This window comes from Geotrypetes seraphini, chromosome 7 (genome assembly GCF_902459505.1).
Source record: "Geotrypetes seraphini chromosome 7, aGeoSer1.1, whole genome shotgun sequence".
NCBI classification, from domain to species: Eukaryota; Metazoa; Chordata; class Amphibia; order Gymnophiona; family Dermophiidae; genus Geotrypetes; species Geotrypetes seraphini.
Genome location: NC_047090.1, coordinates 11,931,278 through 11,956,073, shown reverse-complemented (window position 1 = coordinate 11,956,073; position 24,796 = coordinate 11,931,278). Strand labels below are relative to the sequence as shown.

At 48.4% G+C, this 24,796-nt stretch overlaps 1 protein-coding gene across 1 annotated transcript in view; it reads left to right on the top strand.

The window, feature by feature from the left end:
- The first annotated feature begins 10,333 nt into the window (after nt 1–10,333).
- The window catches only part of LDHB (lactate dehydrogenase B), a 30,725-nt gene continuing 16,262 nt past the window's right edge, over nt 10,334–24,796 (top strand). Inside the window, exons 1-3 of the mRNA XM_033952936.1 lie at nt 10,334–10,466; nt 23,326–23,460; nt 24,539–24,656. Coding sequence (XP_033808827.1) covers nt 23,329–23,460; nt 24,539–24,656 — 250 coding nt within the window. The 5' untranslated portion in view covers nt 10,334–10,466; nt 23,326–23,328. The remainder of the gene's footprint in view (nt 10,467–23,325; nt 23,461–24,538; nt 24,657–24,796) is intronic.

Below are 24,796 nucleotides of genomic sequence, written 5' to 3'. Positions count from 1 at the left end.
TTTTAAATAGTAGACAGTATTCTTGCCGGAATTGGAAGCCAGTGTGAGTTGAGGTATACCTCTGTAATGTGGTCGTGTTTCCTCAATGAATAGATAAGTCTCAGTGCTGTGTTTTGGATTGTTTGTAGTTGTTTTATCATTGTTGCTGGGCAGGGGAGGTAGAGAATGTTGCAGTAGTCTAAAAGACCTAGGACTAGGGATTGTACTAAGAGCCGGAATTATGTTCTATCAAAGAATTTTTGAACTTGTCTTAAGTTTCTTATAACTGCAAATGACTTCTGTATTGTTTTATTGATTTGTGGTTGCATGGTGCAGCATCTGTTTATCGTCATTCCTAGTAGTTTTAGGGTGGGTTGAATGGGGTAATTGGTTGAATTAATTTCTATATTTATTATGGATGGGACTTTGTTATTTTCGAAGAGGATGAATTTTGTTTTGTCTGGGTTCAGCTTCAGTTTATGATCTCTCATCCATATTACTACCGGTTCTAGTGTTCTGTGTAGTGTGTCTGTCATAGAGGGCTTGGGTTGATCAAAAGGTATGAGAATTGGACAGCTATATCGTACACTGAGTAAAATGAGCACTTGATTGTTTCCAGCTAGCTCATGGAGTTTTTACTTCATCTGAAAGGTAAGTAACTGTTTCCTACTCATTTGTTCTACATCACTCATGATTTATAAACCTTTGTCTTGTCTCCACTCACATGTTGCTTCTCTAGGTTAAACAGCCCTAGCTTAAATCGGGGATGATCAACGGGCATCTCTCAGCAGCATTTGGCCCATCAAAAGTTTTTCTTTTTCAATAGGAGGGACTTTAAGCAACCGGGACCAATCCAGAGCCTTAGGCCCCTCCCTGGCACATCCCAAGATGCACTGGGGAGGGGAAGGCCTACCATTTTGAAGAGGCAGGCCTGCCGGCCAGAGGGAATAGGCATCCCTCTGGCCAGCCTTTGTAAACAAGGTAAGGGGGTGTTCGTAGGGGATACAGCGGCGGCAGGGGGGAATGGGCATCTCTCCCGCTGCCAGGGGGTGTCAGGGGTTGTTGAATGGTAGCGAGAGGGAGTGGGCATCTCTTCCACTTCCAGGGGGCAGTGTTGGGGGTTGTTGCATTGTGGCAGGAGGGATGGCTGCTGGGTGTGTGTGTGGGAGGGGGGGGCTGCTTGGCAGTGGCAAAATTTTCTGGCAGGTCTGAGCAGTCAAGCCTTACTATCCTATCAGTGCCTGAGCCAATCAGGGCTCAGGCACTGACCAAAGAGTAAGGCTTTGACAGCTCAGATCTGCCAGAAAATTTTGCTTGCAAATGTTGGGCAGCGAGGTTAGAGAATCACCCAGAAATAATAGCGAATCATCCGGAGTGAACATAAGAATTGCCACTGCTGAGTCAGACCAGTGGTCCATCATGCCCAGCAGTCCGCTCACGTGGCAGCCCTCTGGTCCAAGACCAGCACCCTAATTGAGACTAGTCCCCACCAGCGCATGTTCCTGTTCAGCAGAAACTTGTCTAACTTTGTCTTGAATCCTTGGAGGGTGTTTTCCCCTATAACAGCTTCTGGAAGAGCGTTCCAGCTTTCTACCACTCTCTGGGTGAAGAGTGCTTTAAATATTATTGTCCTCATTGTAATACATTTGCATGGCAGAGTCGGGGACTGCTAGGAAGCTCGGAAAAGACCATAGTAAGCCGTTTTGATATTCCGCCGCTAAAATACATGGAGGCTAAATCGGCTGGAACTGGTTTAGTGACCACGTTAAAGTTTTGAGAATCTTCCCCTGAGTGACAAGGGCACAATGTTCCCTCTAAGGACCAATTTGATATGAGCAAAAAAAATTTTAGGTTACCCTGTGATCACTTCATACAGATAGACAGACATGCACACAAAAATATACATAAACACTTATAGGGAAGTTGGAGATAATTCTTTGAGCCATGCTCCTTATGCTACTGGGCATTTAGCACAGCTTAGAGAGAAAACTGCTCCCCTTATAAGAGCAAAAAAAAAAAATAAGGAGGGGAGGGGCCCTGTAGCTCTGTTTCTAATGGTATTAGGTACACTGTGTATATGCCAGAGAATTATGTACAAAAAAAGCAAAACAATGCATGCCAAAATACACCATATTAAAGAAATATTTAATACCTAGTTCCAGTCAGCCCTAGTTCACCAGTCCAGCATCTTCCTGTTGGCCATGTGATGTTCTGCAGCAATGTAATGTAACAGAGATATTGGCAGCCATAAAATAATTTAGCTATCAATATTTTTGGTAGGTTGCCAAATAACCACCAAGCTTTAGCTCTACTGGCCTTAAGTTTATAGCAGAATTATCAAACATTAGGTACAACTAATAAAGATAACTAGTTTTTTAGCCCGATACATTAACGGGTGCTAGAATAGATGTGTACACTTGGGCATTTCTTTCTTTCCATCTTTATCTTTCTTTCTGTCTGTCTCTCTCCCTGGCCTACTGTCTGTCTTTCTTTCTGTCTCTCTCCCTGGCCTACTGTCTGTCTGTCTTTCTTTCTGTCTCTCTCCCTGGCCTACTGTCTGTCTGTCTTTCTTTCTGTCTCCCCCCTTTGTCCAGCAGCATCCCTTCCCTGCTCCCCCTGTCCAGCAGTAGCCCTTCTTTCTTACTTTTACCTCCCCCCTGTCTCTCTCAGGCAAGCTCTCCTCCCTTTTACCAAGATCGTGGTGGTGGTGGCCGCCCATTTGCAATCTCTGAGTGTGCTACTACATCCGTACCTCGACAACTGGCTGGTCAGAGTTCCCTCGTTGGTGCAGGGCCGCTTGGCAGTTCATCAAGTGGTGTCTTTGCTGGAATGTCTCTGATTGGGTGATCAATCTGAAGAAGTGTTACCTCGAGCCAACCCAGGACTTGGACCTGGAAATCCGGTTCCACACAGATCTGAACCGGGTGTTTTCTTACAGAATCCAGAAAACTGAAACTCAAGGGTGCGATTCGGGACATGTTAGCGGTCCCAACACCGACGGCCTGGCAATACCTACAGGTGTTGGGTCTCATGGTGGCGACCGTAGATATTATTCCATGGGCAAGAGCTCGCCTGTGTTCTCTTCAGTTTTCGCTGCTGATTGCGGTGGAATCCCCAGAGAGATGCACTGGGGATGCAATTGCCTTGGCAGCGGCGTGCAGCAGTATGATGTGGTGGTTGAACCCAGTCACTCTGACCAAAGGGATCCCTCTAAGGGTCTTGGATTGGGTGACCCTGACTATGGACGCGAGTCTCTCCGGTTGGGGAGCAGTTTGAATGTCCATCACGGTCCAGGGCCGCTGGACGCTGAGGGAGAGCAGATGGTCGATCGATCGACTGGAGCTATAAGTGATCTCGGTTCTGCTAAGATTCCAAGGGAGTCTCCACCGGAAGGCTGTCCATGTGTTCTCGGACAATGCGACGGCTGTTGCCTATGTCAACCATCATAGGGACCCGAGGAGTCCTATGCTGGGCTAGTATGCTCTCGGCTTAGGTGGAGCGTCATCTCTTGGCTTTATCCATGGCTCATGTGGTCGGCGTAGAGAACGTTCAGGCAGACTTTCTCAGTCGTCAAGACTCTGGACCAGGGAGAATGGTCCCTGTCAGGGCTGGCATTTGAGGCGATTGCCTTCGCTCTGATGGCGTCATCAATGAACAGAAAGGCAGACAGATTCTTCAGCTACAGATGGGAGATCGGCAGTAAAGGACGCGCAACTTTGGTTCAACCTTAGCCCATGGGGGACCTTCTATACATTTTTCGCCCATGATAGGGCGCGTGCTGCGCCGTGTGTCCTTTCACAGGGGTCCAGTGATCCTTATGGCTCCAGACTGGCCCAGAAGACCTTGTTATGCAAACTATGTGAGGTTGAGCTTGGAGGGAGGTCTGAGTCTTCCTTCCCATTGGGGGTTGCTCGCGCAGGGCCCGATTGCCCTTCAAGATCAGGACCATTTTGGTCTTACAACCTGGCGCTTGAGCGGGCAGCCTTCATGGCCAGGAGTTATTCCTCTGCGGTTATCACCACGCTCCTGCAGAGCAAGCGGAAATCAACAGTATCGGCCTACGCGAAAGCCTAGAGGTGTTTCAGGTTTGGTGTGCGGGGATTCAGGTGGACCCGTTGGTACCATCGGTGGCTCATGTTCTGGACTTTCTGCAGGATGACCTCAGGAAGCGTCTGGCAGTATTTTCTCTGCGAGTTCAGATTGCGGGACTCTCCTGTTTAGGTCTCTCTTCGTTCAGGGGTTCTCTGGCTTCTCACCCAGATGTTGTCCGGTTCTTGAGGGGGGGCTGGGAGGCTGAGGCCTCCCTTGCACCTGCCTTGCCAGTCCTGGAACCTGAATTTGGTCCTGTGCTCCCTGGATGGGAGCTCTCTGAAAGATCTTACCATTAAGACTGTGTTCCTGGTGGCAGTCACATCGGCAAGGCGAATGTCTGAGCTTCAGGCTTTGTCGTGCAGAGATCCTTTTCTTCGCATCACAGAGTCTGCGGTAATTTTGAGGACTGTGCCTTCTTTTCTTCCGAAAGTGGTTCCACTTTCCACGTCAACCAGGAAGTTCGTTTGCCAGCCTTTGTTCCTTCGGGTTCCAAATCTCAGGACCATGTTTTGCGGTCTCTGGATGTCGGCATCTCCTTTTGAGATAACTAGAGGCCACTAACGACTTCTGTCTGCCAGACCATATGTTTGTCCTGGAGAGCCCTGCACGTTGGGGTCGACCTGCTTCCAAGGCTACCATTTCATGTTGGATATGTGCAGCCATTTCCGCAGCCTATGTATCAGCGGGAAAGAAGTCTACCCTTGGGGTGAAGGCTCACTCTACCAGAGGAATGGCTTCCTCGTGGGCTTAATTTCATGCTTGAGGAGATTTGTCGGATGACCACATGGGCTTCCCTTCATACCTTTTCCAGGTTTTACTGGCTTGATGTGGCGGCTAAGGGTGATACGGCGGCCTTTGACGCTTTTGTTCTCACGGCCAGCTCATCGCCCCCCCCCCCCTGAGATTTGGGACTGCTTTGATACATCTCTCTAGTTCAGCCTCCAGAGGAATTGTATAAGAATGAAAGATTAGGCTTCTTACCTTTGCTTAATCTTCCTTCTTGTAAATCTCCTCCTCTGGAGGCTGAACTTCCGTCCATCTGCTTTGTCTGATTCGCAGGTCACCTCTTCAGTAACTGGTAAGCTGGATTTCTGTCTTTGACTAGCTTCCCTAAGATTTACGTGCATATTCCCCTTTGTAAGGTTTAAGGTTTGGTGGGGGTTCCTGGGGGGAAGGAGGGGGCAGTACCCCTTCTGATCTTCAGGTTGTGTCTGTGTTCCATAAAATTTCCTATGTTTTGCAGTTTTATCATGTTTGCATTATATGTATGATTACAGTTGGCCTTTTTTGGCCATAGCTTTAGTGTAATAATTTCTTGAACAGAATTGACTGGTAGCAGGAGTTCCTGCACCATCTCTTTCTTCTCTTTTGTTTCCTGTTGTCATAGCTCTAGGTGGCTTTTCTACTAACTGAGCAAGTCACAGACCAGTCTGGGCCAGAAACCCAGAGCTCTGCCAGGTAGTGTGCTTAGGTTCCATCTAATGGAGTCTCCGTCAAAGCTCACTCCAGCCCATCTAAACTATCCCAACCATCAAAACCCTCCCCGGCCTATCCTCAACTGAATGTTCATATACAGGACACAGACTGCAAGTCTGCCCAATACTGGCCTTGGTTCCTTTAAGAAAAAGGTATAATCAAGAAGGGTATTACAACCAGAACGAAAGAAGTTATCCTGCCGTTGTATCAGGCAATGGTGCGCCCACATCTGGAGTACTGCGTCCAATATTGGTCGCCGTACCTAAAGAAGGATATGGTGATACTTGAGAGGGTCCAGAAGAGAGCAACACGTTTGATAAAAGGTATGGAAAACCTTTCATACGCTGAAAGACTGGAGAAACTGGGGCTAATTTCCCTGGAGAAGCGGAGACTTAGAGGGATATGATAGAGACTTACAAGATCATGAAGGGCATAGAGAGAGTGGAGAGGGACAGATTCTTCAAACTTTCAAAATCTGAAAGAACGAGAGGGCATTTGGCAAAACTAAAAGGGGGCAGATTTAGAACCAACGCTAGGAAGTTCTTCACCCAACGGGTGGTGGACACCTGGAATGCACTTCCAGAGGGTGTAATAGGACAAGGTACAGTATTAGAGTTCAAGAAGAGACTGAACAATTTTCTGAAGGAAAAGGGGATAGGAGGGTATAGAGGGTTACTATACAGGTCTTAGACCTGGTGGGCCACCGCAGGAGCAGGCTGCTGGGCAGGATGGACCTCTGGTCTGACCCAACAGAGGCACTTCTTATGTTCTTATTTATAGAGCGTGTATAGTTGGACAGACTGGATGGACCATTTGGGTCTTTATCTATTGTCATTTACTCTGTTAAGTGGGGGAGAGACAGAATAGGGAGAAACTGATGGTTAGCGAAAGCAGAGGCACTGGAAGGAAAGGGGGAGAGGAGGGGCAGATGCATGAAAGAGGGAAGAGAAAGGAGTAGATGTTTGGGGGAAAACAGGAAGGAGATGACAATGAAAAGGGAAAGAAAGAGGAGCTATAGGAGGCAAACACTGTATAGAATGGGGAGAGAAATAGGGCAGAGTTAGTGAAAGCTTGGGAATAATGGGATGTAAAATAGGAGAGCTAGAGTGAGGGAAAGATGGAAAGCTGCAGGTACACCCAGTAAAAAGGAGGTAGTAAGAATGAATTAAATCTGGACCTAGAGGCAGCAAAATAAATTAAAGAAAGTTGAAAGGAAAAGGGAGGAGGAAAAAAAACCTGTCAAATGGACAGGAATCTTGGCAAGACTTGAGATAGAGGAAGGCAGAAACGAGAGAAGTAAAGGGTCAGAAAATAAAGGTAGAAAAAAATCTTTATTTTTGAATTTAGGATCAAATGGTGTGGTACTCATGTTTATAAACATTAATAAATATAAATAGAATGAAGATATATTTCCACTGGAGTCATTTGAATGAAAGATTAGGTTTCTTACCTCTGCTAATCTTCCTTCTTGCAAATCTCCTCTGGAGGCTGAACTACAGGTTCTTGTATGTCTGATCGCTTTAGCTGCAGGGCACTAAAAGATGATCCCTCCCCTTTGGGCTACCTGCCCGGGAGCTTCCTGACTTGCTCAGTTAGTAGAAAAGCCACCTAGAGCTATGACAACAGGAAACAAAAGAGAAGAAAGAGAGGGTGCGGGAACTCCTGCTACCAGTCAATTCTGTTCAAGAAATTATTACACTAAAGCTATGGCCAAAAAAGGCCAACTGTAATCATACATATAATGCAAACATGATATATATATATATATATATATATTTTTTTTTTTTTTTTAAAGGAACCAAGGCCAGTATTGGGCAGACTTGTAGTCTGTGTCCTGTATATGAACATTCAGTTGAGGATAGGCCGGGGAGGGCTTTGATGGTTGGGATAGTTTAGATGGGCTGGAGTGAGTTTTGACGGAGACTCCAGTAGATACATAGATATATATATATATAAAACCTGTTCTCCCCGAGTTCAGAATGGGTTAAGTTTCAAGTTTATTTCTGCTTTTGATAAATCGCCTATTTCAATTTCTAGGCGATGTACATATTATAATAAAATACAATAAAGAAACTTAACGTAGTAACAATAAATTCCAATTATGACTAACATGAAAGAGAGGGAAGCGGGTATAGTTACATTATAGGGTATGGTAAGTAAAAAGGAAAAAACAAAAGGTGGGGTAAAAATTTACCAAAGCACACTTCATAAGCATTAATTAAACATATACTAGAGGTTAATATACATAGAAAGGTTAATATACATAGAATACAGTCAAGATGTTTACAAAATATGTTCATCTGAACTTGCTCCATTACTTTCTGATTTGAGATCCTGTGTTCATCCCACGCTTGTTTGAACTCTGTCACCGTTTCCCTCTCTACCACCTCCCTCGGGAGCACATTCCATGCATCAACCACCCTCTCAGTAAAGAAGAATTTCCTAACATTACTCATGAGTCTACCACCCCTCAACCTCAAATTATGTCCTCTGGTTTTACCATTTTCCTTTCTCTGGAAAAGATTTTGTTCTGCGTTAATACCTTTCAAGTATTTGAATGTCTGAATCATATTTCCCCTGTCCCACCTTTCCTCTAGGGCAGTGTTCTTCAACCTTTTGACACCTATGGACTGGTGGAAATAAAATAATTATTTTGTGGACCGGCACCGGTCCGCGAACTGGGCTAAGTCGTGCCCATCTCCACTCATTCTCCACCCAAGACCCCGCCCCCATAAAAGTACTAATTGTAACACCATTTTTTCCATTCATTTTTCATATATAGACACAATATAATTGTATTAACAACACATAATGGTTAACCACAAAATTAAAATACACAAAGCACACTGTATGCTTTTCAACATTCATTCCTACCAGAAAACAGATAACCTCATGCAAATGCAGGACCAAAAACTAAGACGCAAGACTCTGCAAGCAGTACAACCCCAGAGGAAAAGAACAGACAAATCAATCACTAAATAAAAAAATAAAAGCATTCCCCCTACCGTTGTTGTCTCTCTCCCTCCATGCTGTGCCTTCCCTTCTGGCCTGGTGTTATCTTCGGGCTGGTCCACGGTGCGATCAACACAGCGTCTTCGGGCCAGCTCCCTGAGTGCTGCAGTGCACAAAGCTGTGGGCAGCGGCTCCTTGCGCGCGTCCCATCTGGTAGCCTTCTCTCTGATGTTGCGATGATGCGTGTAGGAGCCTTTACCCACAGCTTTGTGCACTGCAGCACTCAGGATGCCACGTTGATGGCACCGTGGACCGGCGGCTGAAGAACACTGCTCTAGGGTATACATATTCAGGGCTTCCAGTCTCTCCTCGTATGCCTTTTGGTGCAAATCTACCATTTTTGTCGCCTTTCTCTGGACCACTTTGTCTTCCTATGTCCTTTGCCAGATATGGTCTCCAAAATTGAATACAATATTCCAAGTAGGGCCTCACCATCGACTTGTACAGGGGCAGTGTTCAAATCCAAGCTAACGGCCCACTTTTTTGAAACCGCTTTCAACACTTAAACTCCCCCTCACTGCTGTCAGATACCTAGACCCACTATAACCTTCCCAACCCTGCAACTTCCTGTCTAAATTAGATTGTAAGCTCTTCTGAGCAGGGAGCTACAGACATAATAAATAGCAGTAGTAGTAGGGTATCGACACCTTCTTTCTTCTGCTGGTCACGCCACTCTCTATCCAGTATAACAGCCACTGCCTTGTTACACTGTTTCTTTGCCTTTAGATCTTCTGACACTATCACCCCCTCTCTCCCTTCTTCCATCTAGGCCTCTGTCTTCCTCCTCCTATACAGCCTCTTCCCCTCTATCTCTCTTCTCCCTTTTCATACAATGTCTGCCCCTTCTCTCCTTCACACCTTCCCATCCAGAATCTCCATTTTATTTTTACCCTTCCATCATCTCCCTCCCCAACATCTGCCCTCTCTCTCGCCTCTTCTTTCCCATAATCTTGCCCCAACTTCTACACAGCATCCAATAGGACATTTTTTTCACTCAGAGAATAGTTAAGCTCTGGAACATATTGCCAGAGGTTGTGGTAAGAGCGGATAATGTAGCTGGTTTTAAGAAATGTTTAGACAAGTTCCTGGAGGAAAAGTCCATAATCCGTTATTGAGAAAGACATGGAGGAAGCCACTGCTTGCCCTGTAGTGGTAGCATGGAATATTGCTACTCTTTGGGATACCGGAATCTTGCTATTCCTTGGGATTCTGTATGGAATGTTGCTACTCCTTGGGTTTTGGCCAGGTACTAGTGACCTGGATTGGCCACCGTGAGGGCGGGCTACTGGGCTTATGTTCTTCTCTGCCCCCTTTCCCCTTCCATCCAGCATGAGCCACCCTCTGTCTCTGCCTCCACTTCCATCCAGCATCTGCCCCCTCTCTTCTCCCGGCTGCTGCTGCTTCTAGATATAATTGATAGTAATAGTGGGGTAATAGGCCTTTGCTGCAGAAATATTTAGCTAACACCTCGCAGTCTGACCCTTCTTAAGGGGTTACGTCAAGGGTGAAAGAAAGTCTGTTGGCTCTTGACCCGTCCTAGCTAAAAGCCCTCCAGGCACTGGGTCTGGCTTGCCTTTGACCAGGTACCCAGGCAGAGCTTAGTTGCCCTGCCCCCTTCTAGTGCCTTCTGCCTTACTCCAGATGTGCCATGTACTGGTCCCAACTTGTCAGCCTCCCCTCCTCTTTCTCTGCATACCCAAAATTGGGATGCTTTCCTCCGTGGCCTTGAGAGCAACCTTGCCAGCCTGTCCTTGAAGGCGATTGCCTGGCACCATGGGGGTGTGTGCACTCTTTGCCAATCACACCAGTGTGGGGCTGGCTCCAGCCCCTCCCCCTCCTTGTCTCTCTTGTGCACACGGTGCTGCCGCCCTTGGAGACGTTTCTTACCAGCAGATCGGAGCTCAATCGTACGTATAGGTGGCCTGGGCTGGGGATGCTTTGGGAGGGCGCGCGCCTGAGGCATCTACTCGTCTGCTCCTTGGAATCCGACTTAGCTACGCGCGGGGCATCTACGCGTCTGCTCCTTGGAATCCGACTTAGCTACGCGCGGGGGGGGGGGGAGATCCCTCCACGGCAAGGCCAAGCAGCATCCCTTGTGCCATGGGAGGGGGTCTGGCTCTTGCATTCCTGTAATGCCCCCCCCCCCCCGTGCAACTGGCCCTCTTTTCCGACGTCTCGCCTGCAAAACGAGCATCGTCCGGGGGTGGGGGGGAGACTCACTTGCGTCTCCGGATCGTTCATTTGTTGAAAAAAAAAAAAGTCTTTCCTTGATCCTTCCTGGTGATCTGGGCTCAACTATTTGATCCAAAGCTAGAAAACGCGTTTTGACAATGGAGACATTGTTGCTGAAGAGCCACTTCTCGTTTCTTCAGTTCCAAACTGAAATGGTTTCCTGAGGCTTCATTTCCTCTCTCAGCTCTTCCTCCTTTGCATCCTGCTCCCTCCACCTCATCCCTCAGAAAGAAAGCCAAATCCCTCTCTTCCCTGTTACAAACATGGCCTTTTCCTACTTTCTCCTTCTCCTTATTCTCTCACCCACTGTTTCCTCTAAGCCAGGAAGGGCCGAAATCTAAAATATAGACGGGCTGAATTTTTGATTGAGATACAAAATGCGCACCTTAAGAAAAGGACCCCCTTAGTCTTAGTAGAAGTCTAGGGTTACAACCCCGGCTCTGTGATGTAAACCAAATAAATAAAAAAGACTTTTCCAGCTCTGGCAGGATACACAACACATTTCAAATCTGACACATTGTAATCGCAAAAGTGCAAATACAATTATTTTTTCTACCTCTCTATTCTCCATGCCGCATCTCTTCCTTCCTTCCCTCCCTCCATCATGTGCAGCATCTCTTTCTTCCCATGCATCTCTCCCTGCCTTCCACCCCTATGTCCAACCGTTCTCTCTCTTCTCCCTGCATGTCTCTCTCCCCTCCACCAAATGCAAGATTTCTCCCTCACCCCTTTCGACCTTTGTTGCATCTCTCCCTTCATCTCCTCTATCCCATGTTCAACAATTCTTCCTTTCTCCTCTCCCTCAATGTGCAGCAGCCTTCCCTCCCTCCCTCTCATCCCCCTGTGCAGCAGCTTTCCATCCCTCCTCTCCCTGTACAAGTTATCCCTCCCTCCCATCCCCCTTTGCAGCAGCTTTCCATCCCTCTTATCTCCCTGTACAAGTTTTCCCTCCCTCTCATCCCCCATCCCCCTGTGCAGCAGCCTTCCATCCTTTCCTTCCTCCCATCCCCCTGTGCAGCAGCCTTTCCTCCCTCCCTCCCATTCCCCTGTGCAGCAGCTTTCCATCCCTCCTATCTCCCTGTACAAGTTTTCCCTCCCTCTCATCCTCCCATCCCCCTGTGCAGCAGCCTTCCATCCTTTCCTTCCTCCCATCCCCCTGTGCAGCAGCCTTCCCTCCCCCCTCCCTGTACAAGTTTTCCTTCCCTCCCTCTGTACAGCAGATTTCCATCCCTCCCTCCCATCCCCCTGTACAGCAGCCTTCCATCCCTCCTATCCCCCTGTGCAGCACTTCCTGATTGCCCCCCCCCCACCCCGTGAGACATCAACTTTCAGGCCTCCTACAGCAGCAACGTGAACAGCCTGATTGCCAATGCTTCCCTCTTCCCATGTCATCAGTAACATGGCAGAGGAAAGGCCTCAGCAGGGCAGACCAGAAGAAGCCTGTTCAGAGTAGAGGTCTGCACGGGAACGGGAATCGCAGGAATCCCGCGGGTCCGGTGGGAGTCCCGCAGAAATCTCCACTTAACCCATGGGACTCCCACGGGGACCCCTCTCTCACCAACAGGACTCCCACGGGGATGGAAGGCTTTGGAAGCAGGGTTCGTCCATATAATATAAAGGACACGTCAGCCTTAGTAAAAGAGGGGGTTTATAAGTTAATTATCCCAGGACAAGCAGGCAGCATATTCTCACATGTGGGTGACGTCATCCACGGAGCCCCAGCGCGGACAGCCTCCCAAGCAAACCTGATTGAAGTTTCAAGTTTGCACACTGCACCACGCATGTGTGTGCCTTCCTGATCCACTAGAGGGCGCATACCCTCCTCATGGTCCTCAGTTCTTAGTTTTCCGCTGAGCCAGAAAGACCCTGTCTCTCTTCTCTGCGTTCTTCTAAGTGCCTTTCTGGCACCGCGGCTTCTTTATTTTGTTAAGGAGTCGCTGTGCGTTTGTTAATTGATCGTGTATTTCTTTGTTTCAAAAAAAAAAAGGACTTTTTATTGTGTTTTTCCTCCGGCAGGCCTTTCTGGGGCCTCAGCCATGCGGCTAGGCCTCATTTGCCTGCAGCTGTATTTTCTTCTTCCCTGGCCTCTCTCTGGGCTCACCTTGTGTGAGCAGAATGGCCGGGACCCTCTTCCTTCGTTGGAATCGGACTGTGCAGCTTCGATCCCCGGTAAGTTTTTCTTTCTTTCCTTCTTCTAGGTGCGTTACCTTGGTAACGCCACAGGCTGAGTCTCAGGCATTCCAGGCATCGAGTGCGATCGTGCCCGCCTCGACGAGACCTCCGATGCGTGCCTCCTTTCATGGGAATACTCTTCACGAGGTTGCCCTTATGGAGCGTACTGCTCCACCTTTCTTACCAGTTTCATTGGTACGGTGCCGACTTCTGAACCTCGACTTCGGTGTGCCTCGACGTCGACTGAGGCTGTGTTCGTCGACGGAGGCTTTGTGCCTCGACGTCGACTGATGTTTGGTGCCTCGACGTCGACCGAGGCTTTGTACGTCGACGGAGGCTTTGTGCCTCGACGTCGACGGAGGCTTTGTGCCTCGACGTCGTCGGAGGCTTTGTGCCTCGACGTCGACGGAGGCTTTGTGCCTCGACGGAGGCTTTGTGCCTCGACGTCGACGGAGGCTTTGTGCCTCGACGGAGGCTTTGTGCCTCGACGTCGATGGAGGCTTTGTGCCTCGACGTCGACGGAGGCTTTGTGCCTCGACGTCGACGGAGGCTTTGTGCCTCGACGTCGACGGAGGCTTTGTGCCTCGACGTCGGCTGAAGCTTCGTGCCTCGGCGTCGGCTGAGGTTTTTTGCCTCGACGTCGACTGCGGCTTTGTGCCTAGACGTCGACTGGGGCTTTGTGCCTCGACGTCGACGGAGGCTTTGTGCCTCGACGTCGACGGAGTCTTTCTGCCTCGACGTCGACTGAGGCTTTGTGCCTCGACGTCGTCTCAGGCTTTGTGCCTCGACGTCGACGGCGGCTTTGTGCCTGGACGTCGACGGGGGCTTTGTGCCTCGACGTCGACTGAGTCTTCTGCCTCGACGTCGACTGAGGCTTTGTGCCTCGACGTCGTCTGAGGCTGTGTGCGTCGACGGAGGCTTTGTGCCTCGCCGTCGACTGAGGCTTTCTGCCTCGACATCGCCTGAGGCTTGTGCCTCGAGGTCGACTGAGGCTTTGTGCCTCACCGTCGACTGAGGCTGTGTGCCTCGACGACGTCGACTGAGGCTGGGTGCCTCGGCGTCGTCGGAGGCTTGGTGCCTCGGCGTCGACTGAGGCTTGGTGCCTCGAAGTCGTCTGAGGCTTGGTGCCTCGATATCGTCTGAGGCTTTGTATCTCGGCGGCGTCGGAGGCTTGGGCGCCGGCGCGACGTCTCCTGAGACTTGTGCCTCGACATCGTCTGAGGCTTTGTGCCTTGATGTCGATTGCGGCTGAGGTTTGCTGCCTCGATGTCAACCGGGGCTTGGTGTCTCGGCATCGATGGATGCTTTGTACCTTCGACGTCGGCTGAGCCGATTGCTCCGCGTCGCCTGATGCTTGTGCTTCGGCGTCGACTGAGGCTGGGGGGCCTCATCGTCGGCTGGCGACCGAGGCTTTGTGCCTCGCCGTTAACTGAAGCTTTGTGACTGGGCGTCGCTTGGGGCTTTGTGCCCTTGGGTTGACTGTGGCCTTGTGCCTCGGAGTCGACTGGGGTTTTGGGCCTCGGCGTCGACTGCGGGTTTGCGCCCCGGTTTCGACAGGGGCTTCGTGCCTCGACTTCGTCTGTGCCTCGGCGTCTCCGGCTCCTATTTGGTTGTGGTGCGGAGTTTGGTTTCCTGGTGGAGACTCTCTCCCTGCTCCCGCTCTATTGCTCCCGCCATGCGTCATCTCGCTTGGGGCAGAGTGGGGCTGTGGACCCTCCAGGTTCGTCTCACCACCTTTCCTTGCGTGAGTACTGCGTTCCTTGAGGCCTCTCTTGCCGAAGCCACTAACCACCTTTCAGACCGCGACCGGTCCTTCGCCTATCGGGACGCCTTCAGCTGAATCCCTTCTTCCTTGGTGGTTTTGACTCTTTCTCCGGAGGGGCCCTCCGGATACCTTTCTTGGGTTATCTCGGCCTCCTGCGCGGCAGTCGCTATAGCGGCAGCGGCTTCGGGTTGGGGTCCAGCCGGCTTCGGCGACTCCTGGCCGTCTTTTGGACTATTCTCGCATAGCCTCCGGGCTGCTCTCTTCTGGGGATTCCTCCCCTCCCTTCGGGAGGGGTGTCACCGTGTCTCCGCACTGGGAGTTTAGCCTCGCCTCTGTCGGTTGGGCTTTCCCATCCTCCGGGCTACGTCTGGTCCGGGCCCTTCGGGACCTGCACTAGTTTCTGATCTGGGAGCGTTTCAGTCTCTGTCCGCCCCGGTCTCGGGAGTCCGTCTGGGCGGACCTGGACCCAGTTTGTCTGCGCTCCTTCTTGTCTCGACCTCATGGAGAGGGCCTTGTCTGTTTATACCGGACGATGGTCCCTCTGTCCTCGGTCCGCCTCCGGTCTTTTCGGCCACTGCCTCGGCAGGCCGCCTGTCTGCGCCTGAGTCAGCTGGTGACTCAGCGGTTTTCGACCTCGGCCGAGCTGATGCTTTGGGATCTTGGGTCTCCACGGTTCATGTCCCGATGTTCGCCTGGTTTCCTCTTCGTGTTCCCCACTGCACCCGAGCATTTCAGTGATGGCAGGATAGGGATCCCGCTTCCCAGCGCTTGGATCGGATTCTTTGGTCGGGTGCGGACCGTCGCAGCCGCATCAATCTGCTGCAGCTCCGGGCCATTTTCAATGCCGGGACGGATTTTCGTTATTGGTCGATGGATTGCGGGGTCCTGGTGAGTCCCGTCATCCCGGGGGCGATGTATCCTGTGACCAAGCCACGGTGGACAAGGTTCCCTGTTACTTTGCAGGCGAGCCCTTCGTCTTTGGCAGGGGGTGTCAACCCGCTACTTCTTTCTTTGGGCGGTGTGTTTTCGGGGCGTGCAGCATTGTCTGGTGGACACGTTGCGTCACCCCTTTTTAGCCGCATGCATGGTCGCTCCATTCTCAGACTCTGCGGCATGTGGTTGCCTGGTGGGGAACCCCACAGGTAGTTCTGTTCGCTTTGCCCCTCACTCACTGGTTGCCTCGATCTTGCTCGAGGATGTTCTCCCAGGGTTCGCATCGAGGTGGATGCTTTCCTTCTCGATTGGATGGGCAGGTTCCTCTATGGGTTCCCTTCCCTTACTTTGTTACTCCTCCTGTCGGTCTGCGCCACCATGATCTTGATGGCTCCTCGGTGGCCCTGGCAGCTGCGGTTCTCCCGGCTCCTCCAGCATGTCAGGGAGCCTCTGTTCCTACCTCTGCTCACTTCTCTGCTGTCTCAGAGTTGAGGTTTCTATTGCATTCCATTCTGCAGTCTCTACTCTTATCAGCTTCGTTTCTCGCAACGTGCCTCCCTCCTTCTGTTTCAAGTCGGTGGGGGTGTTTTCGAGGCCTCTCGAAAGATCTCCACTCGGCAATGCTATTCCCAGAAATGGTCCTGATTTGCTGCGTGGTGTGCTGAGCACCGCATGGATCCGCTCTCTGTCTCCTTGCCTTCAGTGCTGGTTTATCTGTTTCTCTTGTCTCGGTCTGGTCTCGAATTGACATCTATTCGAGCCCACCTCTGTGCTTTTGCTGCCGGTCATCGGCCGCTTGATGGGACGCTGCTCTCCGTCCATCCGACGGTTCCCCGCTTTATGAAGGATCTCTTCAATGTACATCCTCCGCTCAAAGCCCCTCCGGTGGTTTGGGATCTTTGTGTGTCCTGACTCAATTGGTGCTACCTCTATTGATTCCATTGCTAGAGCTCTTTGAATTATTTCACCAGGCAGGTGGTATTCCTGGTTGCTCTCACGTCTGCTCGCGAGTCAGTGAGCTACAAGCTTTGCTTGCGGACCCGTCTTTTCCTGTATTTTTTCATGCACGGTGGTTCTGTGTACTCAACCCCAGTTCTTGCCCAAGGTGGTTTCGGACTTTCCGCTCCCTCATTTCATTGTTCTTCTGGTCTCTTTCCTGTAGCCCCACTCGCCTCCGGGCGAGGTGGCACTTTACACACTTGATTGTAAGAGGGCGTTGACTTTTTATCTTCAACGCGCTCAGTCTCCTCAGACGGTTCCTCAATTGTTTTTGTCCCTCGACCCTAATCGGTTGGGACGCCCAGTTCCAAGCGCAACTTGTCCAACTGGTTGGCTGCTTGTATTTCCTTTTGCTACGCTCAGGCTGGTCTCGAGCTGCATGGTCAAGTTGCGGGACATATGTCCGAGCGATGGCGGCTTCTGTAGCTTTCCTCAGGTCGACGCCTATCGAGGAGATTTGCAAGGCTGCCCCTTGGTCTTCGGTTCATACTTTCACCTCCCACTACTGCCTGGATACTCTGTCCAGGAGCGATGGCCGGTTTGGCCAGTCGGTTTTGAGTAATCTGTTTTCTTGAATTGCCAACTTCCCTCCATCCCTTTTTTGGTTAGCTTGGAGGTCACCCACATGTGAGAATATGCTGCCTGCTTGTCCTGGGATAAAGCACAGTTACTTACCGTAACAGGTGTTATCCAGGGACAGCAGGCAGATATTCTCACAACCCGCCCGCCTCCCCGAGGTTGGCTTCTTTGCTAGCTATCTGAACTGAGGACCATGAGGAGGGTATGCGCCCTCTAGTGGATCAGGAAGGCACACACATGCGTGGTGCAGTGTGCAAACTTGAAACTTCAATCAGGTTTGCTTGGGAGGCTGTCCGCGCTGGGGCTCCGTGGATGACGTCACCCACATGTGAGAATATCTGCCTGCTGTCCCTGGATAACACCTGTTACGGTAAGTAACTGTGCTTTACCTGAACAGAAAACAAAAAAAGGGTTCCACCAAAGAGATTCCACAAGGAAAACAGCAAAAGAAACTGTGGAATTGATCCTGTCAGAAGGAATTGCTGCTTTTTATGGGGACGGGGTGGGGATGGAGGTAATTCCTTGCGGGGATGGGTGGGGACGGAGAGGATCCTGACGGGAATGGGTGGGGACGGAGAGGATCCTGGCGGGGATGGATGGGGATGGAGAGGATCCTGGCGGGGATGGGTGGGGACGGAGAGGATCCTGACGGGGACGGGTGGGGACGGAGAGGATCCTGGCGGGGACGGGTGGGATTTCTGTCCCCGCGCAACTCTCTAGTTCAGAGTGCTGCCTCTGCCTGCCAGACACTGCTGTTACTGCTGCCACTTTAGAAGGCCTGGAGGTATTGATGAACAACCCCTGCCGGCATCGGAATCTGAGGAGTCAGGGAGAGGCAAATTAGCTTCTTAGCTGTCAGAGCGAGTCACACGCTAACTGTGTCTCCGGAGGTACAGCTGCAGGGGGGTGCTCTTCCTGAGCCCGGAGCCTCCATTTCTCCATCCCCTACCCCCTTGCCCATGCTTCTCCTTGCTGTCTCGTGGCTGGTCCTTTCTTTCGTGTTTCTGACCCGATAGCTGGTGGTTGCTTTCCTCTGTCGCCACAATGAGCAAGCTGAGCAAAGAGAGCAAGCATTCTCTCGCGGGCCAAATTAGGGTATTCTCTCACGGGCCAAATTTAATTACCCTGTGGGCCAAATTTGGCCCGTGGGCCAGAGTTTGATACCCCTGCTCTAAGCTGAACTGGAGTCTTCCAACTGCATTCCTGCCAGTAGGAGGCGGTGTTTTCAACTTCTAGAGACAGGTAGGTTCCCTGCAGAGTTTGCCAGACTCTGACTACTGAAAATGTGGTAGAAACAGCCCCCCCTCTCCCCAGCAGGGATTGTAGGTGGAGGACTCCTGTTCTGCTTAGAACAGTGGTCTCCAACTCAAACCCTTTGCAGGGCCACATTTTGGATTTGTAGGTACTTGGAGGGCCGCAGAAAAAATAGTTAATGTCTTATTAAAGAAATGTATAATATTGTAATCACAGCTATAGTCTCTTGTTAATAATATTACTTTCTTTAATTTATTTTAAATATTATTGTGAAGTGCTCAGACCAAGTAACCTAAAATACAGTGAAGTCACCACAATGAGGCCAACAAGGGGGGACGGGATTGGAGGAATGAACGAACAGTTCTGGGATTTTGACGGAGCACATGAATTTTATTGGGATACGGTCACCAATGAGAATTAACGAAACCAACTACCCCCCTATTCAGATAAGTACATTTAGTTGATCTGTATTAGTTCGTGGTCACGTAGGGAGGGCGGGGGACAGGTGAGGGCGATGATGGTCCCCTTGTTGGCCTCATTGTGGTGACTTCACTGTATTTTGGGTTACTTGGTCTGAGCACTTCACAATAATATTTAAAATAAATTAAAGAAAGTAATATTATTAACAAGAGACTATAGCTGTGATTACAATATTATACAGTTATTTCTGTCACAGAAGATTAAGATTTATCTCCCTATTAAGTAAGAAATTTATTAAAGAAATGACAATTTTGCATGAGGTCAAACTCTTTATAGTTTATAAATCTTTCCTTTTGGCCAAGTCTTAATAATAATATTGTCATTTATAGCTAAAGAGACATATGATCAAGAAACTGTTTTATTTTACTTTTGTGATTATGATAAACATACCGAGGGCCTCAAAATAGTACCTGGCGGGCGCATGTGGCCCCTGAGCCACAAGTTTGAGACCACTGGCTTGGAGGGAATAGTGTCCTTGCAAGGGTCATCACCATCCAAAGAGCTGGTGGAGCTGCTCTTCCAAGATATACCCCGAGGGCTGCTCATAGGCCCTTAGGTAATATTCCCACTGTATTCCCAACTTTATTTTCTCTTATCATTAAAATAATTTTTGCTGCCGAAATATTGGAGGGTGACCAGTGTAGTGAAGTTCATTCCTGTCATTGTATACACACACACACAAAAAAAAAACCACTTGGAGAAATTGCCCCTGAGTGAAAAGAGTCATAAGATTGGGAGAAATCAGGACATAAGAACATAAGCAATGCCTCCACTGGGTCAGACCTGAGGTCCATCGTGCCCAGCAGTCCGCTCACGCGGCGGCCCAACAGGTCCAGGACCTGTGCAGTAGGCCTCTATCTATACCCCTCTATCCCTTTTTCCAGCAGGAAATTGTCCAATCCTTTCTTGAACTCCAGTACCGTACTCTGTCCTATTACGTCCTCTGGAAGCGCATTCCAGGTGTCCACCACACGTTGGGTGAAGAAAAACTTCCTAGCATTCGTTCTGAATCTGTCTCCTTCCAACTTTTCCTAAAGCCCTCTTGTTTTTTTATGTTTTGAAAGTTTGAAGAATCTGTTCCTCTCTACTCTCTCTATGCCCTTCATGATCTTGTAGGTCTATCATGTCTCCTCTGAGTCTCTGCTTTTCCAGGTTTTCAGTTAGCTACCTTGAGTGGTTTATAAACAAATATAAAATGAATTAAAAAGCAAGAATTCACCGACGGGAAAAGGAAAACCATTAAGAATAGCCCAGAGAAAGAAAGACATGTTGCACTCTGGCATCTGCCCCAAGCCAGGCTCCACCCATGTTTACCTGGCAGCTTCTTCAGGTGCACTCAACATGGATAGCACTTAGTGAAGAGAGAAGTTTTATTTGGATCTAAAACTTAACAATATTTCACTTCAGTAGTGTTGAAGGCACGTACAGGCCATCATTCGGTGTGTTAATAGGTGGAGCTACCGTAAATATCTTTTCATCTGTAAACCAGAATAAGCTGATGTGCTCCCTTTATTGTGAACATAACATAAGACCATAAGAACAGCCTTAGTGGGTTAGACCAATGGTCCATCAAGGCTAATAGCCTGTTCTCACAATGGCCAATCCAGGTCACTAGTACCTGGTCAAAACCCAAGGAGTAGCAATATTCCATGCTACTGATCCATGGCAAGCAGAGGCTTCCCCATGTCTTTCTCAATACTAAACTATGGACTTTTCTTCCAGGAACTTGTCCAAACCTTTCTTAAAACCAGCTACGCTATCCACTCTTACCATAACCTCTGGCAACTCGTTCCAGAGCTTAACTATTCTCTGAGTGAAAAAAATATTTCCTCCTATTGGTTTTAAAAGTATTTCCCTGTAACTTCATCGAGTGTCCCCTAGTCTTTGTCATTTGTGACGGAGTGAAAAATCGATCCACTTGTACTCGTTCTACTCCACTCAGGATTTTGTAGACTTCAATCATATCTCCCCTGTTGTGTGAAGTTAACTCTTGGGCACAACACTTTTTAAGACACTTTAATTTCAGATCGTCATGAATTATCCTAACCACAGTTGTCTGACTTATTCCTGCTTCTCTTGCTATTTGGCCAATTGTTTGATGTGTTTGTAGCATGTCCTCCTGGCTCAGTACAAGATTGCGTACATCGTCATTGTGCTCTTGTGTATGAATTGAGCGAGGTCATCTGCTGCCTGGCTTACGATCCACAGTGCCCGTTGCTCAGATCTTGCATAGCAGCCCATCAAGGCTGGTGTTCTTCCAACCCTTCGTCAATTGCTGTAACCTTTTAGCAAGCAGAGCCAAGTTCTTTAGCAGAATTCGGTCTTCTGCCCTGAAAACCATTTTGATACAGAGACTATTTACAAACTATTGTCTGCTTCTGAGCGTATCCCAAGGTAGTGTTGTGGTGCAATGGGAAATATTTACAACATTTTACATCAACTTCATTCAGGACATGACACACTAAATTTCATAACAATCAGTCAAGTTCAGTGGAAGATATGACAAAAAAAAACATTTTGGTGTGGTTTTACAAGGCCTTAATTCAAAGTCCACCAGATTAGGGATAGAGTATCATGTAATGGAGGAATTGAGGCAATAATCAAAGCAAGAAAAAAATTCTACACCGACAGACAACTCAAAGCTCTCAAATGTCCTCATGGCAGCTTGAGGACATTTTAAACTTCCAACCAAAGATCCAGAGGTTTTGAATTCCAGAGGAAAGGAACCATTGAGCTCCTTATACAAGCCAAATGTATCTGAAAGATGGAACTGCCTTTAGGACAGAAGAAAAGATGGCCAAAGAGGGTGGAATTCTAAAGGTCAAGACTAGTATAAGAAAAGTGATAAGGAAAAAGCGGTCTAGTGAATGGACTAGTGGAGGGCCTCAGAAGTCAATCCTGGGGGTTGATTTTGCAAACAATATCCCTGAAAGGTTAGACGGAGTAATCTGCCTTTTGTGGCGACACAAAGATCCACAACCGAGTGGACACACCTCAAGTAAAGTAAGTGCCCCCCCCCCCCCAAGCTCAAGGAAGCTGTAGGCGAAAGGAGGGGAGAGGCCGATGCACACAGTCCAGATTGTGTAGCAAGAAGCATAATTAGCAGAAATACCTGGAGGAAAGGAATCAAAATGGTAAGAAGACATATGACAAGAGCCAGAGGAGATAGAGAGCCCGCCTGGGACCCTCTTGCTCTCTTTCCTCTGCCAAAATACACAACTCCCTTAGAAATTCCTTTCTTTTTTTCTTTTATATCTTATCTCTATTTAGCTAGCTTTAATTACTATAAATCATTTAGATGAACTGTCAGAGCGGTCTATCAAATATTCAATACAATTGAAACTGAAGAAGTGGAGGGTTAAGTGACATATTTAAGTCACAAAAAGTGGCAGTGAGATTTAATGACAAAAGAATTTCTGTACTGGGGCAGACTGAAGGTCCATCAAGCCCAGTATCCTGGTTCCAACAGTGGCCAACCCAGGTTCCAAGTACCTGGCAGAAACTCAAAGAGTAGCAATATTCCAGAGCTGAAATTGTGATGTCATAATGCCTCATTCCACCAGTGCCTAAGAGCCAAACTCATCAATGATGTCATAATGGCTCGATTGTCCTATACTTGGCTAACATAAGAGCTGCCATATTAGGACAAACCGAAGGTCCATCAAGCCCAGTATCCTGTTTCCAACAGTGGCCAACCCAGGTCCTAAGTACCTAGCTAGATCCCAAGTAGTAAAACAGATTTTATGCCGCTTATCCTAGGAGTAAGCAGTGGATATCCCCAAGCCATCTCAATAATGGCCTATGGACTTCTCTTTTAGGAAATTATCCATATCTTTTAAAACCCTGCTAAGCTAACTGATTTCACAGTGATAGAATTTGTCCCTGTTCCCGTCCCTGTAGATAACTGCGGTAAACCATCCCCATGTCATTTTTTAAGAAGGGAAGAATCAGAGTATGAATGGGTCTAACCAATGACCCTCAAGCCTTGCATTGAAGAATGCTGGTGTAGAATGGTTTTCTGCGATTATCCAGGGATGGGAACAGTGATGAATTCTATCACCGTGTCATTCTCTACCTTGATTCTCAGCTTGCTGCACCAACCATTAAACTACTCCTCCACCCCTACTTGTCATCTGGATGGGCCAGGATGATGGACTTGATAGACCCAGTATAGCAATGTTTATGTTCTTATGGTCTGTGCATGGCCAACTTATCCCAACAGAAGGGAACCTAAGGCTAAACTCAAGGTTCAAGCCTCCATTTATAACTTGCATCATTGTATTTTTTGATTGGATTATACTGCAAGGTCATGAATGGTGATGTTAAAGAGCATTTTTATGTCTTTGTTGCAGTTCATGATGGCCACTGTCCTTGATAAACTGATTACTCCCACAGTGGAGGACAAGACCACCCTCCCCACCAGCAAGATCTCCATAGTGGGTGTGGGACAGGTCGGCATGGCCTGTTGTGTCAGCATTCTCCAGCAGGTGTGGCATGTTCCCAAGTAATATAGAAATGAATGTACTGACGAGTAACTGAGAGTAGCATCCGCTCAAAAATGGTAATGTGCCAATGATTGTAAAAGCCCTCAGAAGATGCTGGTAATGGCTATCAGAAGAGCAAGCAAAGCCATAGAAGAAGACTTTGTCCCACTATTTCTCAAGTTTAGTCTGGGATTGTAAAGCCTCAGAACCTTTTATACATTAATTGATTGTAATATAGAAATAAGAGGACTGAAGCTATAGACAGTGAAATTGGATTTTTCATGACTTGAAAAATTCCTGCTAAACCTTTGGGATTCCAGCTTAATTGTAGATGGTCTCGATTGAAGTCATGTAACCAACTACATTCATTCCTTTACGCCTCGATTCTCTAATAGGGCACCAATATTGGCGGCCGCTGATCGGGCCCTGTAGAGACTCGCGCCTCCGTGAAAGATAGGCACCAGAAATTTAGGCCATGGTTTTCTGGGCCTACATTTCTGGCAGTTATCTGCCATAAATTGTACCTACTTGGGTGCTTTCGGCTGCCTAATGACATTTCCAGTGTTAGGAGGCCTCCTAGGTGTGATTCCAGCACCGGTAGGTGCATTAACGGTGCATTTTTTTGCCATTTTTAAACGGCGTTTGCTAATTAACTTAGGTGCTGGTAGGGTGTCATTTCTAGAATTTCCCCCTTAATTTCTTATATCTGTGAAGGTAGCCGAGCCGTTACCGTGAATACAGAGCACTTTCTTCCCATCAGGCAGTGACTCTAATGCTTCAGGAAATGCCAAACATGCTCTCCGCATTGAAACCTGCTTTGTGTGGAAGCAAAATGTTGCTTGAAAGTTCGCATGCATATTTAAACATGTGATCCGCATGTGGACTTTTGTCATCCTAAATTTAGCTAAACAGTCCACATTGTCTTAGCTGCAGTTTGAGGAGGAAATTTTCAGACAGTCAGTTTACCCACATCCTTCCTCACCCTGAGACACAACCGAGACGCTGCAGAAGCTGGTCAGAAAGGTCTGTGTAGCATGGTGAAGTGATCTTTCAGCATGAGCTAACAGCGTTTTATTCTTAGGCTCTTTGTGATGAAATGGCACTGGTTGATATCTTGGAAGACAAACTGCGAGGAGAGATGATGGACTTGCTGCATGGAAGTGTCTTCCTTAAAACCCCCAAGATTGTGGCAGACAAAGGTAATGACCACATCCGCTCCTTATGGCTGTTAATATTCCATTACATTAGTATTTATAGCCCCAGAAGGAATCCAATGTGATTTACAGAAGGGCCTGGCCGTATCCTGAGATTACATTACTTCATTAGGGTTCATGATAGA